The 17,430-nt window shown below is 34.8% G+C and overlaps 1 protein-coding gene across 1 annotated transcript in view; it reads right to left on the reverse strand.

Moving 5' to 3' along the window:
* Positions 1-17,430, reverse strand: part of DPY19L2 (dpy-19 like 2) — a 90,883-nt gene that overhangs the window by 17,018 nt on the left and 56,435 nt on the right. Inside the window, exons 13-17 of the mRNA XM_035021409.1 lie at positions 16,895-16,975; positions 14,634-14,735; positions 13,224-13,295; positions 10,595-10,641; positions 2,038-2,062 (exon numbers count right to left, since the gene is read on the reverse strand). Coding sequence (XP_034877300.1) covers positions 2,038-2,062; positions 10,595-10,641; positions 13,224-13,295; positions 14,634-14,735; positions 16,895-16,975 — 327 coding nt within the window. The remainder of the gene's footprint in view (positions 1-2,037; positions 2,063-10,594; positions 10,642-13,223; positions 13,296-14,633; positions 14,736-16,894; positions 16,976-17,430) is intronic.

Consider the following 17,430-nt stretch of genomic DNA (forward strand, 5'->3'; position numbering starts at 1 on the left):
CACATATAATTATCTGTTCACATTGCTTGTCTTCCTCCACTACACATTAAATTCCACAAAAGCAGGGACCTGGTGTATAATAAGCACATAATAAAGATTGAACTGATTAGTATGCAGAATTAACATAAAAAAATTAAAATGGGCAAAATAAAGATAAATGGAGAAATGAAAGACAATAAGAAAGCAAAATTCATGTGAGAAAAGAAGGCAGAAAATTAAGGAATATTGTGTTTCTAAAAAGCAGTGGGAGCACTGGGTATTATCCACAAACAATGAATCATGGAACACTACATGAAAAACTAATGATGTACTGTATGGTGATTAACATAACATAATAAAAAACATTTTTTTAATAAATAAAGTTAAATGAGAAAAAAAAGCAGTGGGTTTTAAATACCATACAATAAATATAAAGTATGAATGTGCACTGTTAAGTAAAACTGGGCAATGTGACAGGACTGATGTGCTTAACAGAATGATTAACAGCAGGGACTCTGCTGCCACATGGCCTAGGTTCATAGGCCGTGGTTCCACAGAGCTAAGGTCCCTTCAGCTTTGTGACCCTAAGTTACTCAACTTCTCCATGCCATAGTCTTCTTTCACCTGTAAAATATATAGAATAACTGTACTTACCTCAACGGGTTGTTGTGTGAATGAAATTATAACTATATGTAAATCACTTCCCCAAAAGCCCTGCACATAGGAAGCCATAAGTTCTGACTACTACTTTGAAGGCACTGGAAGCGGACTGTTAGTGTTCAAATGCAAGCTTTACTACAAATTAGTGGCAGACCTGAGGAAAGTTACTTAATTTCCGTAGGTCTCTATTCCGTGGCCAAGACCGCTTTGCTTTTCTTCTTAGACATGCAGCTAGACTCCATTTCCCAGCTCCCTGCAGTCAGGTGTGGCTGTGTGCCTGAGGTCTGGCTGAGGCCAGGAAGCTTACATTTCCATTTCCAGGCCCAGCCCTTACAAAAGCTCTAGTGCATGATCTTCCCTGTGCTTTCTCCTTCACTGCCTTGATGCAGACAAGCACATCAATCCTCCAGGGCAGTCTTCCCTGTTCTTTCTCCTTTGCTGACGTGATGCAGACAAGCACATCGACCTCAGAAGCTACACACTGCAGATGGCCGAGCTATAAATGGAAGGAGTCTGGGTTCCTCAATCACTGCTTGTTGGGAGGGCCACCCACTAACCAGGAACTCCTCGTTTCAACTTTATGTGCGCAAAGAATCAAACTTTACTGAGTTAAGTCCTTGAAATATTAGTGTTTGTCTCTGTTAACAGCTACTTTCTTCTAATTAACATAATTTTCTGATTTGCAAAATGGGAATAATATTACGAGAATTAAAACAGCACAGTACATGGCACATAGTAACTATTAAAAAATATTTGTTATCATTATAGGCTGTTTTTATTAGGTCCAAATTCAGTTGCCCTCTCTTGTAAGTTTGGCCTTTCCTTTAAGACTCAAAGTGCTTTTACTTAGGAAATCATATTTCCAGCCTCTGCTGGGCTTTCTCTTCATATGCCCCAAAGTAATTTAGCACCATATAAAATGTTGCCTTATTTGTTTCATGTCTCTGTTGAAAAATTATCTGAGGGCAGGAACAGGCTATACCATCTTCTGTATCCTGTAACACTCTAAGATTGTAACAGATTGCCCATCAAGTCTGGGTGTGGCCAAAGGCCACCAGGCACAGGGCCACAGATGTCTGCCCTGATGGGCTGAGGCTGACTAGCTCAGTGGGTCAGGAATTAACACTTTTATTGTTGAACAAATAAATGAATGAATGAATAAATAAATAAAATAACTTAATTATGCTCCATGGTCATAAATGAGCCTTCTGTTTTTCAGAAATCCTGACGACTATTCAAAAACGATGAACCCATGGGAAGGATCAGCATTTATTAGCCATGCGGAACCACTGAGCCAACTGCTGACAGTGCATCCGCAGCGAGTCAGTACCTTTGTGAGGTATCCTTGAGCTAGAATTTAATACACAAATACAGCAGAGATTAAAATGAAAGTTTTACCTCACCATGTTCAAGGAGCTGTTTTCTGAAATAAAAAACATTCTCTATTTACTGAATGTCCATTATGATTACATATATATAAACTTCATTTATTTGTTAAGTTTAAAAAATTTGATTCTCTCTAAACTACTCAGTAACATAAAAAATATTAGACAATATCACTAAAAATTATAGCAATTTGAAAGGCATGATTACATGATTTACATAGGATTATGTAAGGTATGTAAAAAAGCCATGCTTTGGTTAAGATAAAATAGGTTTTACTGATTGCTAGAGACTGTACCTCTAGAAGGATTTAAAGAAAAATAATTTCTATGAAATATTCAGCCACGTAGAATATATACACTGCTTTAGATAAGTACTGCTGGACTTCTGAGTTGCTTTCACTTTTTACAACTATAAGTACCATGAACATCTTTGTACATAAAACTCTGAGCATCCTTGAGTGTTTCTTCAGGATAAATTTCTAGAAGTGATTGGGTAAAGCATATAAGTATTTTTAGTTCTACAAAAATGTATGTCTAAAGAACCTACTGAGCTCTAGGCACTGTGCAGTGAACACAGGCTGAATAGTGTCGATGTTGTTCTCCTCTTAGCCTGCACGTTAGACTCGTACAAGAGGTATGGACTGCCTGGTTCATCATTCCATCGAGAAGATGGAAGACTTTGGTTTTATATGCATAAATCCATATTCTTCTACTATGGATTTTGGGGTTGGAGAGAAAAGTAACACAGTTCAAGTAAAACACTAAGAGGTAAGGAAGTTCAAGGGCACACAAAGATCCAGAGATCTTTTTTTTAAAGGCTGGTCAGGGGAGAGCCTATCAGAAAAGCAGTACAATCGCCAAATTACTCTGCCTCCATTGCAGCTTGGCCCTGACTTGCCCAGTGGAGGGGGTGGGGCAGGGGGCTTCTCATCTGTCCTGAAATCTACTGGTCACAACGGGACCCTGCGGTGAGCCGCTGTGTGCAAGGGAGGACAGGCCCTGACAATAATTGCTGATGCAAATAAATCTAGTAGCTAATTTAAAATGTGAATGCACAACCAAATCTGCAAACATACAAATGAAACAGATAAATTGATAAAGAGCAATAACAGATGTTCAAAAAAGAGAGGCTAAAGCAAAAGATTAAGAGAACCAACAATTCTCTGAGGTAAAGGAAGATGTGAATGTTCAGATTAAAATGTCCCATGAATTAATAAACATACAAAACACACACACTCATGTGTACATATGCACATGCATATCTCAAACTCCATAAATATCCAGAGAGCAAAACTTTATATAAAAGTTCTCATCTAGGGCGCCTGGGTGGCTCAGTTGGTTAAGCGACTGCCTTCGGCTCAGGTTATGATCCTGGAGTCCCGGAATCGAGTCCCGCATCGGGCAACCTGCTCAGCAGGGAGTCTGCTTCTCCCTCTCCCCTCCCCCTTCTTGTGCGCTCTCTCTCTCTCACTCTCTCTCTCAAATAAATAAATAAAATCTTAAAAAAATAATAATAATAATAAAAAAATAAATAAAAGGAAAAAAAGTTCTCATCTATAATGTTCAATGCTAGAAAACAATAATTACCTTAAAAATGCTGGAAAAAACCCCAGAAATACCTATTAACCAAACCATCAACTTAATGTGAAGGCGAAGTAAAGGTGTTTCTCACGTAAAAAAGAACCGAGTAACCCTTGGGAGGGAGACACTGCGGCACTACCGCCCAGTAGGAGCTGCTGGGCACCACTCTGGAACCTGGGCTGCCCGTCCCCAACAACCTCGGGCACAAGCCCCGTGCGGGCCAGCTAGAGAGACATGGCTGCTCTGCATATGCCAGCATTTCCGACCCCACACACCAGGGCCTTAGGTGTGAAACTAATGCTGCAAGCTAGCCAGAACCCCAAGCCCGCTGTTACTTTCTGAGTGCCTGCACCCCAGACTCCAGCTTTGTGGCCACTTGATGCATACCCATGTCCCACAAACTGTCACCACTGTGGGCTAGCCAGGGGCCCACACCCTAAAGCCATTGCTGCTCCATGAGTGCCTGGGCCACAGTCCCTGAATCCATGGCTGCTCCATGTGCGCTCTCATCTCAGGACCCAGGTCCACCACTACTGTGGGCTAGCCAGAGCTGCTGGACCCCAGAGCTGCCACTGCTCTGCAAGCACACAAATTCCAATCCCCATAGTTGCTCCATGGGCACCCATGTATCAAACAACACCGTCACCACTACAACCAGGGCATCCATAAGATGAACCCAGTGCCAAGGGGGATCCCCTTGGCCATGACATGCTCCATGGGGGAAAGATCGGGTGGTCCCCAGCAGCTTCACCACTGCAAATCCTAACAGATCACCACCATTACAGATATCCACAGCCTTGGTCATCGAGGAGCCCTGCAATCTTCATTGATACTAACCTCGCTGATAAAGGTGCACAGGCACTATGCTGCTGAGCCTTCCCCAGGAATGGAAACAGCACACCTTACCCAGCTGGCTCTTTACACCCACCTGCAGGTGAAGGTCTTTCCTCACCAAAACTAGTCCCTAAAGTTTGAAAGAGGTGATTGCTCCATCAAATGTGAAGACATCAATGAAAGACTATAAGAAACATGAAAAATCAAGGAAGTATGACACAACCAAAGGAACACAATAATTTTCCAGTAACTAACCCCAGGGAAATAGAGATCTGTGAATTGCCAAAGAATTCAAAATAATTGTTTTAAGAAAGATCGGTGAACTTCAGAGAATGTAGACAATACAGTAAAATCAGGAAACAATCCATGAATAAAACAAGTTTAACAGTGAGCTAGAAGTTATTAAAAAAGAACGAGAAACATCTAGAGGTAAAGAATACAATGAATGAAAATGAAAAATGCAATATACAGCATTCCATCCAACAGCAGGAGAATACACATTCTCCTCAAATGCACACAGAACATTCCCTACAATAGATCCTATGTTAGGTCACAAAACAAGTCAACAAATTTAAGACTGAAATCATATCAAGTATCTTTTCTGACCACAACAGTATGACATTAGAAATCAATAATAGTAGGAAAGAGAGAAAATTCACAAATACATGGTCAAAGAAGAAATCAAAAGAAAATAAAAAACACTTTGAAACAAATGAAAATAAAAACACAACATACCAAAACTTACGGGATGCGGCAAAAGTTCTAAGAGGGGATTTTATGTGATAAATGCTTACATTAAGAAAAAAAGATTTCAAATAAACAACGATACACTTCAAGGAACCGGAAGAACAACAAACTAAGCCCAACATTAGTAAAAGGAAAGAAGAAACAAAGATTGTAAGATAAATAAATGAAACAGAGACAAGAAACAATAGAAAACATAAATGAAACTAAGAGCTGGTTTTTTGAAAAGATAAACAAAATTGATAAGCCTTTAGTTAGACTAAGAAAAACAGATTTAAATAAATAAAATCATAAATGAAAGAGGGAACATTAAAATTGATACCACAAAAATACAAAGGGTCATAAGAGACTGCTATGAAAATTATACACCAACAACTGGATACCCTGAAAAAAGGACATATTCCTAGAAACATACAACCTACCAAGACTGAATCACGAAGAAATAGAAAATCTGAATAGACTTAAAACTAGTAAGGAGGTGCACTTGGGTGGCTCAGTGGGTTAAGCGTCCGACACTTGATTTTGGCTCAGGTCAAGATCTCAGGTCGTGGAATTGAGCCCCACATCAGGCTCTGCATTCAGCGTGAAGTCGGCTTGTCCCTCTCCCTCTGCTCCTCGCCCCCTGCCACCCCCACCCTATCTCTCAAAAATAAATAAAATCTTAAAAAAAAAAAAAAAAAAAACTAGTAAGGAGATTGAATCAGTAATCAAAAATCTAAAAAAAAAAAAAAAAAGGAAGACCAGATGGCTTCACTAGAGAATTCTACCAAACATTTAAACAAGAATTAATGCTAATCTTTCACAAATTTTTCCAGAAGATTTAAGAGGAAAGGACATGTTTTATCTCATTTTACAAGGTTAGCATTACCCTCATACTGAAGATGAGGATGATAAAAGAAAAGAATATTGTAGGCCAATATTCCTGATGAAATTAGATGCAAAAAACCTCAACAAATACTAGAAACCAAATTCAACGCGATTTGCCTTAAAAGGATCGTGTAACATGAGCAGGTGGGATTTTTATCTTTGCAATGCTAGGCTAGTTCAATATACACAAATCAATAAATGTGATATGCCACATTAACAGAATGAAGGATAAAAACCGTATGATCATCTCAGTAGACACAGAAAAAGCATTTGACAAAATTCAAAACCCCTCCATGAGAAGAACTTTTAACAAATTAGGTACAAAAGGAATGTACCTCAACATAATAAAGGCATGTATGACAAGCCCAAAATTAACCTCATACTCAATGTTGAAAAATCTCAAAGCTATTCTTCTAAGATCAGGAACAAGACAAGGATGCCCACTCTTACCATTTCTCTCCAGCATTGTACTGGAAGTCCTAATCCATTCAATTAGGCAAGAAAAAGAAATTTAAAAAATAATAAAGGTAGAAGTAAAACTATCTATGTTTGCATATGACATGATCTTATATGCAGAAAACCCTAAAGACTCCATCAAAAAATTGTTAAAACTAATAAATGAATAAAGTTGTAGAATACAAAATCAACACACAAAAATCAGTTGCATTTCCACACAATCACAATGAACTATCTGAACAGATAATTTAGAAAACAATCTCATTTATAATAGCATCAAAAAAAAAAAAAAAAAGCACTTAGGAATACATTTTACCAAGGAGAAGACAGACCTCTACACTGAAAACTGAGAGACACTGATGAAAGAAACTGAAGACAACACAAATAAATAGAAAGATATTCTATGTTCTTGGTTTGGAAGACATTATTTAAAATATCCATAACTACCCAAAGCAATCTAGAGATTCAGTGCAATCCCTATCAAAATTCCAATGACATTTTTCACAGATATAAAAAGAACAATCCTAAAATTCATATGGAACCACCAAAGACCCTGAAGTTCCAAGAAAATCTTGGGAAAGCAGAACAGAGCTATAGGTATTACACTTCCTGATTTCAAACTGTATCACAAAGCTACAGTAATCAAAACAGTATGGTACAAGAATAAAAATGGACACATGGAACAATGGAACAGAATAGAGAACCCAACAATAAACCCATGTATATATGGTCAATTCATCTTTGATAGGGGCACCAACACACAATGGGTAAAGGATAGTGTTTTCAATAAATGATGGTTGGAAAACTGGATATTCACATGCAAAACCATGAAATTAAACTCCTATCTTATACCAGTCACGAAGATTAAGCTGCAGTGGATGAAAGGCTTAAAAGTAATACCTAAAACCTTAAAGTTCCAATGAGAAAAAAAAACAGGGGAAAAGTTCTTTGACAGGGGTCTTAGCAATGATTTTTTGAATCTGACACCAAAAGCACCAGCAACAAAAGCAAAAATAAACAAGTGGGATGACATCACCTAAAAAGTTTCTGCACAGCAAAGGAAACAATCAGCAAAATGAAAAGGCAACCTATGGAATGGGAGAAAATATGTGCAAACTCTGTATCTGATAAGGGGTTAATATCTGAAGTAAATAAGGAACTCATACAACTCAATGGCAAAAAAAATAAATAATCTGATTTAAAAATGGGCAAAGGACTTGAAGAGACATTTATCCAAAGAAGAACAGGAAAAATGCAAATGTACTCAATATCACTAATAAAGAAATGCAATTCAAAACCACAATGAGATATCACCTCACTCCTTTTAGAACGGCTATTATCAAAAAGACAAAAGACAAATGTTGATGAGGATGTAGAGAAAAGGGAACCCTTGTGCATAGTTGGTAGGAAAGTAAACTGGTACAGCCATTATGGAAAACAGTATGGAGGTTCCTCAAATTAAAAATAGAACTACCATATGATCCAGCTATCCTACTCTTGGGAATATATCCAAAAGAATCAAAACCCATATTTTGAAGTGATATCTGCACTTCCATGTTCATTGATGCATTATTCACAATAGCCAAGATATAGAAACAACGTAAGTGTCTGTTGATGGACAAATGGATAAAGAATATGTGGTATATACATATAAGCAATGGAATATTATTCAGTCATAAAAAAAGAAGGAAATCCTGCCATTTGTGATAACATGGATAAACCTGGACGGCATTATGCTATGTGAAATAGGCCAAAGAAAGACAAATACTTTATGGTATCACTTATATGTGGAATCTATAAAAGAGAAAAAAGTCAAACTCAGAAAAGAATTATGGTTGCTGTGGGTGCATAATGGGGGCTAACAGGGGTGATGTTCATCAAAGGGTACAAACTTCTAGTTATAAGATGAAGAAGTTCTGAGAAACTAATGTACAGCATAGTGACTACAGTTAATAATACCATATTATATAAAGTTTGCTAAGAGTGTAGATCTTAAGTGTTCTCACACACAGAAAGGTAACTTTGAGGTGATGGATGTGTTAGATGTGTTAATTAACTTGATTGTGGTAATCATTTCATAATGTGTATAAATATATATATCAAATCATTGTGTTGTATGCTTTAAATATATTCTTATTTGGCAAAAAATGAAAATTATGAAAGAAAATATTTGGAAATAATTTAATGATTTTGATGTGGGTGTTTCTAAGCAATAAATTAACACAGAAAATGTATAGTTGTGACTGTATAGAAATTTTAAACTTCTGTCAAAAACCATTAATAAACTATAAACTGATATCCTAGAAGAAATGTTATATACATGTAATAGGCAAAAGGTTACTGTCCATAATTTAAAAAATCCCACACATCAATTTTCAAATGGTCCAGAAATGTAAATATGTCACACACATTTGGAAGATGTAAAACTTCACTGGTGAAGACTGATAAAATGAGTTCCTTTTTTTTAACCTGTCAGAAAGAAAATGTTAAAGTTTGATAATACTGGTGTTCACACTCTCAGCATAAGTTCTCAGTATTTATCAAATTATAAATATTCATATTATGATCTAGCAGTCCCATTTCAAATATTTTGAACACTAAAATAAGTATGCAAAGAAATATGTACAGATATGTTCATTACTCTTAGCACTGGTTGTTATGACAAAAAGATAAATATAATCTTAACCCCCATCACTGTGGGAATGGCTAAATACTTAGTAATCACTCATTATATGATGAACAATAAAATGTGGAGACCACTACAAAGTATGAGGAAGATCTAGGCAGACACCCAAGATATGCTACTAAATAAGAATAAAAAATTACATAATAAGACTTATTCTATTTTTTTAATAAAAATATTGTGTTTTTGGAAATGTTTTCTAGAACGATACATACAAACAATTTACCATCAGCACCAGTGAGGAGTCTAAGGGAGAGAAACACTCCCTCTTTTCTTGAAATATTATTTCATCTGTATGCATTACTATATGCATGTATTATTTTGTAATTTAAAAAACCTCTACACACACACACAAGGCTATCACTTTTAGGAATGTAATCACTTCCTTATTTTGAGCTAAATATCTTCCACCCTTTGGTCCCCTTGAGTTTGTCCTCTTCTACACTGTACCCTCTCAAATATTTGAAGACAGCTGGCATGTACTTCTCAATCTTCTATTATTCAGTTAAATATCCCAGGTGCCTTCATGCATTCCTTATGTGAATAATTCTCAGAGCTCTAAAAACACTCCTTTTACAATGTCAAGGCATTTTCCTCTGGGCTCCATCTGACCAGAACAAAGTAGAGTGGGTCTATTAAGCCCTTTGATTTGGATTTCCACAAATAAGATTTAACCATTTCAACCATAAAGTTCATTTAAGCCCTTCTGACAACCATATGAAACTGTTTACTGAAAATATAAGCATGGAGTATGGGGCTCATGGAATCTCTCTGTACTATCTTCACAATTATTCTGTAAATCTGAAACTGTCCTAAAAAATAAACTTCATTAATACATCAAATTTAATCATGTATCTACAAGTATAAAATGTAATTTAAGATTTTCCTCATAAGGAAGTTTTCTTCACAATCTCTCAAGTCCTCTAGCAATATGTGATTCATGTTTTTCTCACATAATTTATGCCAGTGAAGTTAGTGACTTCACTTAAACCACCAAAAAAATGTGATACAACAAATGGTTTTAACAAAAATGGCAGAAAAACTATTTCATGAATACACAGAAAAATAATTATATTTTCTCTGAAAGTTAAAAAAAAGAATTGCCAAAACAAAACTTTAGCTTACTTCTGTTTATGGACTTTAAATTCTAGTCATATATTAAAATTAAACTAAATTGATTTGAACTTTGAGTTAATTCAAATAGAAATATCTCCAAAACAAGTCCAAACACATAAAAGAGATATCTAAGAATAATACATTCTTTTTTTTTAAAGAGAACATCTAAGATTGGTTCATGTCTCTTTTCTTAATCAAAATGCTGGTTTAATACACATTCATTTGATATTACAGTAGTTATTTATTAACTGAATATACTATGATTTAAAAACAATTATGATATAATTACCTTAGATAAGTGTTTGCAGATAAGACATATAAAATATCACGATAAACCTGTGAATAGAATAAATTAAGCTTTTCTAAGGAATTATGTGATATTTAACATGCTCTGATTCATTAACATAAACACCCTCACTAGAAAGAAGTGTTTTTATTGTTAAAGTGAGTCCTCAGTAACACTTTAATCCCATCTCTGCCTCAGGCAAATATTTTCTTGAAGTTCTAAAATTCCTCTTTTATTAAAAAAGAAAGAAAGAAAGAAAGAAAAGGGTATTGGGGTAAATCTTTTTTTTTGTACAGTTTTTTTTATGTTATTATGTTAATCAGCATACATTACATTATTAGTTTTTGATGTAGTGTTCCATGATTCATTGTTTGCGTATAACACCCAGTGCTCCATTCAATACGTGCCCTCTTTAACCTTTAAGGTCCATTTCAACTCTAAAATTCTAAGCTCTTACATGTGGGCAACTCCTTATTAGAGTTGAAGTTTCTATTTTACTGGGAGGGAAGTGGGCTGAAAGTGGGGAATTGGTTTCCACCAAGGAGGCAGCTTCTTCCATGTACTTTCAGAGACTATTTTATCTTAACCTTCCAAGCAAAGTAGTAATCTCTCTCTCCTTCCCCCCAACTCTCCCTCGCCCCACCCGCCCCCATCCTCCCACCCACGCCATTTATATTCCTGCTTCACTAAAGCTTCTGATTATTATAAAATTAGCTCTGGCATATCTTCTTCCCTGATCTATCTCAGCCAGAAATAACCCCTACAGAAGGTCAAAGAGCACTTACCACAATGTACCACATGATGGTGAGGGAGGGACAGAGGGAGGAGTGAAGGGGAATGTGGGGGCTTAACTGGGCCAAAGAGTCTTTAGCTTCAATCCTAGGCAACTTAAAGGTAGAGTAAAACATTTACAGGGAACTTCAAGTTTTACACTGTGCACAATAGGTGGTTTATAACTTAGAGATAAACAATGAAAAAATACATAGTAAAACTTGAATTTTAAAATGAAATCTAAGTTTAGAATTTTTAATTTCTCTCATTCATTCAAGAGCATTTTTTATGGATGAATGTTTCAAGTGACACACATGAGATTCTGATCACTTAGGCAAGCAAAAAGCCTATTTAGGGGTTTAGTTAATAGAATATATGCACTTATAGGAGTTTAAGATACAGTAATTTCACAGAAAAATCATTCAATATGCTTTTCTTCTTTCTTCCCAGAAGCGATTTCACACAAGTGAAAAAGTAAATGAATATCAGAAGTATTCTTGAGGTAAAAAAAATAAGCCACAATGAGACAAATAAAGAGAAGGGGTTTATATGGAGACAGAAAGGTGTTAAGCTTTAATAGCTGCAGGGATGGGGACATGTCTGTGTGCACACATGTGTGTACACACGCAGCAAATGCACAAAAATGCCTGTTAATGCATATGCATGGTTTGAGCTGTGGTGTGTTTGGGGGACTAGTACTATGTTTATGAGTCGTGGATCTTAATTAAAAAAAAAAATAGTAATAGTATTTCTAGCTATCACCTTCTCCCATGTTCGCTATCTCCCCACTGGAGTTAATTCCTGCATTAGCTCCTCTAAGTGGAGCCTTAAAGAATAGCACCATTTGTCATAATGGAATAGAAAGAGGCTAGTGGAGAGCTAGGTGGAGCCGAGGGGACACTGGGTGTAGTTGACCCATTCCTTCTTACTACCTCTGTTCTCTTTCCAAGTGGTCCCTAGGGAACTGGATCAAGGGAAAAACCACAGAGATGTAGAGGCAGATGCCTTTCCCACTCATAAATTATTCACATTTTATGTGCAAACACAGGAATGAGAAATGTAGGAGCTGGAACTATACAGAGAAGATATGCAATTTGACTTTAAATAAAGAAAACTAGTTTCAACAGGATCACACCTGGTAGAGTAGTAGAGAAATGTTATTGTTATCTACTTGAAGGTATAAAATAAATACATACTGACTTAAACAATATATAGTTCAAAAATGCTAAAAACTAAGACCCAGTGTCTTTAGCTAGGCTTTCAGATACACCACTCCCAGACCAAGAAAACCTGCCAGAGGTATTTTAGAACGTTATTCTTTCTCTCATAATAATATTTTCTTTCGTTGCGAAAATAATGAATACATAGACAATGTTTTAAAGAATATCTATACAGATTTCTCCTGTGCATGTCTTAAAATGGATCAAGACTTCCTTGAATGTCCTTTATATTTAGAAGATACCGAACTGTTGTTTTCCTTTCACAACACCTATGACAATTTTAATTCTTTAGTCGTTTGTGTGATCATTTGCTTAATGCCCTTGCACCCCCACTGAGACTGTAAGTTCCAAGATAGGAGCAGGCCTGTTTTATTTGCCCCAGTGGACTAACACTGTGAATGTAGTTCATGGTACATAGTGGGTAACTAATAAATTTCTTTTGAAAGAATAAGAATATCCTTTCTGATGAGGCTTTCTAAAAAACCCATGTAATACTAAATAAAGAGAGATCTGAATAAGAAATTTTTTTAGGGAGCATGGGATCATCCTAAAAATAAAATGGAATTCCGAGCTATTAGCATTAATCCACTTTAGTCCTTATCTTGAACCCAAAAGCAAATGATAAAATATTTTAAAAATACCTTTTTAAAGATAAAATAAGTAATCATCATAACAACTGGAAGCAATAATGTCTTTGTGTATCTCAATGGAGTCTGAAATAAAGCAAATTATTTCAAAATAGCCATTTGTTATTAAATTTTACATTAAATGAGTAAAAATCTATGTCAAATTGACTATCACAATGAAATTTCTTAAAGGTAAAAATGTTTTTGTCATTAACATTATATGTATTTATCAACCTTCATCTTCTACTATAAGAATGAAAATTATAAAAAGTTATACAAATGTACCAAAGATTTTAACAGTAAAAGCCATTAAACCAAAAATAAGTTATGTCTATTATTTTTTCCTTTCTTTTGGTTTTATCTTTGTTATTTACATAATATTAATTCTTAAATTTTATGTTTACTGATCCCCAGACCCTATATTATCATTTCCTGGGCTGCAAAATTCCATTATTTTCATTGGTGAAGCTAGAAAAAACAAGGAAGAAAGCCAGTCAATGTAATTACTGTAAATATGAGTAAGCAATAAAATGACATCAGCAGCTAAATAATTCTCATGACCCATTATTGTGGTTGAAGTGATTAACCATGTCACTAAATTAAGTACTTTTTGAAGGTAGGAACCAAGACATTTTCCTCTTTGTAGTCAGTCCTACAGCAAACTGCCTCACAGATAAATAAATAGTAGTCATAATAGTTTTTGAGTGAATGTATGACTGGTTGGATAGATAAGAGAATAATGTATGCTTAGTAGTAGTATACCTTTCTTGGCAATATCTTGTTAAAATTTTTTACAATATTTGGAGTGTTAAGTGAAATAAAACTAAAGTTTCTGAAAACCAAAACAAGAATTTGGATTTATTTTTCCTGAGCAGTCCCATACCTCTAAGTGACCTAGATTATTAAAAGTAATTGAACTGTATGGGGCACCTGGGTGGTTCAGTTAGTTAAGCGTCTGCCTTCAGCTCCAGTCATGATCCCAGGGTCCTGGGATCAAGCCCCACATGTGCTCCACGATCAGTGGGAGTCTGTTTCTCCCTCTCCCTCTGACCTGCCCCCCGCTCATGCTCTGGCTTGCTCTGTTCTCTCAAGTGAATAAATTAAAAAATCTTAAAAAAAAATAAAAGTAATTGAATTATAATAATAGTAATTCACTGTGGATCAAATAGTATTTTCAGCACTGTTCCTGGATTATCTCATTTAATCATCATCAATAACTCTTTAAGATAGAGGTCACTGTTTATTGATTTTACACATTAAAAAAACAGGTGAGGAATGCTATATGATTAATAAAAGTTATAGTAAAAAAAATGATAAAGTTGGGTGTCTCTGAACAAAAATTGTGAGTTTCAGATTAAAAGGAAACTCAAGAACAAAAAACTATCATACCTGTAGAGAAGGAAAAAATCAAAAAAATATTCATACCGCTTTTTCCATGAAGTCAAATTCAGGAGCACAGGTGTAAATTAAGGTATCAAAATCTGTATACCTTAGGATTCTGGCTGCTATAAGGTCACTCAGGCGAATCTGGGAAGACAATAAAGTAAAACAAATTAAAATTACACTAAGAATTATGGTCAATAAGAATTGATTTGTTATATTAGTAAAGTCTACAAAGGAGATAATCCAAGGTACATAGATGCCCCTCAAAGAAAATTTAAAGAAAAATCAGTGAACTATACATTGCTATGCACTGAATTATGAAGAAAACTGAAAACAAAGAGAAATATCAAAAGAAAAGAAGAAAGAGGTCAGAAAAAATAAAGATGATAATATAAAGAGTGAGCTAAGATCAACATTCACTGGGCAGAAACCACCATGCAGTTAATCATGAGATTTTATCATCATCATTTATTAAGAAGGAAACAATCTCATGTTAACCCTTTCACTACACACTGCAAATCATGAATAAATTTTATATGTGTTGTCATTTTCACAAAGCCTCATACACTGATTCCAATTTTTGGTGCTTGTTGAATTTTTCAGACATACATTCAAGCCATTAAACATAAGAGCTACTCATCATAAGAATTACAACAACTATGCACACTACTTTGGTTTAGTTACTTGATCTCCAAGGCCTTTGAAATAAACAGCACCAACCAAACTCAATGTATTTTCTACTGAATACTTATTACCTAATGTCAGTGAGATAATTATCTTTCCACTGCATTCTCAGAAGGCCAAAAAAAGAAAATATTTGATATGTAAACCTTAATTCAAATTATTTTGCAGGAACAAAAATTATTTTGTATCAAATGTAACAACTGTCTGTGGTTTTCATTTATTTATGGTTCCCCTTATCTACCAATAGCAAGGATAATTTAGACTTTATTTTTCTAATTTGGACTAGGCCTGATGATTGATAATAATTTAACCAAACCACTTTCATTTCAAGTCTTTCTCACAACTGTTACATACAGGAAGTCACTTAAGAGTACACCAAAGGGATGTGTGTGTGTGTGTGTATGATTTGTAATCAATTGGGTGACAATGTGAAGCAAGGCAGAAAAGAAAAGCACAGACCAAATTAACAGATAAATAATTGAATCAGAAGGCTTCAGTAAAGTTTACCGTAAAATGTACAGCCCCTACAGAATGAAAAGTTAAGAAAAGGGAAAGAAAAAAGGAAAATGTGTCAGACATACCAGAGAACAGCAGCAACAAATAAACCTAAGCAATCATCATGCAGAGCTAGCAATAAATGGTGAATAAATCCTTACATTTTGAAATTTTATTTAACCTCAACATGTATGTAAGCTCAATTCTCTTGGAGAGTGAAAGCACTTGACCTTCCAGAGAGTATCATAATCCCTTGTTAAAGTTGAAGAAATTTCAGCATTAGACAGGGTTCTAATTGGATAGTCCTATATGAAGTACATTTCAGAGTAGGTTATTATATGATACATTCATGTGCACTTCTATCCAAACAGTAAGTGTCAAGAATCAAAAATAAATTCCTGCACTGTTTTCTGTTCCCCTGAACTGATTAGCTAAGTAGGGACTTCTGCTTAGACAAAGGCTATTCGGTAAGACACTGGCTTTAAAACAAACACACACCACACATGAGGGGTAGGTCCATATATTTTCCAGAAGATGAAAAGATAGAGAACTTTTAATATTTCCCATTTTCCTTTTACAAGTTTTAAAAATATCAAGTCACATCTTAATTTTAGTCTGTAATTATACATATATAAAACTACATTGAGATTGTGAGTTTTATATTTCAAAGCTGAGTACAGCCTGCTTATATGTTAACATTTGCAATAAATAAATAACTTATTATTTTAAACAAATAAATATTTTTTAAGATTTTAAAGTAATTTACACACCCAACATGGGGCTCGAAACCACAACCCCAACAAGAGTCGCACACTCTACTGACTGAACCAGCCAGATGCCCCTATTTGTATTTTAACTGAAATACAAACATATAACTACTTAAGATATTATTAATATTTTTCCTGGATGGCTAAGTCAGCATTCATTGATAGTTTTTTCTTAGTGGGTTGAAAAGATCATTGAACTGCACAGTTTTATTATTGACTCAGCCAATAACTACCCCTAGGACTCTGAAGAAGGCACTTAATCTCTATAGAACAAATAGGTAAAAATAGATGGTTTCAAAGTTTTCATCTAGCTACATATTTGCAGAAATTTTTATGCTTTAACTAGAAAGTACTTACGTGATCTGAAACACCTAAGATTTTAGATGTCAGAAATTTCAAAATAATTGTTCCACACAACCAAGCACAGCCTTGAATCAGCTAGAAAATAAAATTATAATATAAAAATTAAAAATTACCCAGTTAAAATATTCAATTATATCAACAAATGGTATAGGAAATTTTTAATCATGTAAAGAATATTAATGATGAAGTCTAAAAAAGAATATTCCTTTAGAAAATTTTGTTTAAAGGCAAAGAACTGAAAGAGATGACACTGTTATAAAATACATAACAACACTAGAGTTCTACAAATTCTAAAGGAATTTTTTAAAAGTTGTTTCTTTTCAATTTCTGTAAAAAAATGAGCTATATGCTTGTTTCCAAATATTATTTCCTAGCTGAAAAGTCCTTTTTTCAAAAAGTAGAATTAAATTATAAAAAATTCTTCAACCACTCTTTTGGAAATAAAATTATATAAATCCCTCTTCAAGAAAGGAAAATCTGAAAACTTAAGCTTTCATTTTAAAGAGAAAAATAGAAACTAAAACTACATG

The sequence above is a fragment of the Mirounga leonina genome, unplaced genomic scaffold (assembly GCF_011800145.1).
Source record: "Mirounga leonina isolate KUSES-001 unplaced genomic scaffold, KU_Mleo_1.0 Mir_174, whole genome shotgun sequence".
NCBI classification, from domain to species: Eukaryota; Metazoa; Chordata; class Mammalia; order Carnivora; family Phocidae; genus Mirounga; species Mirounga leonina.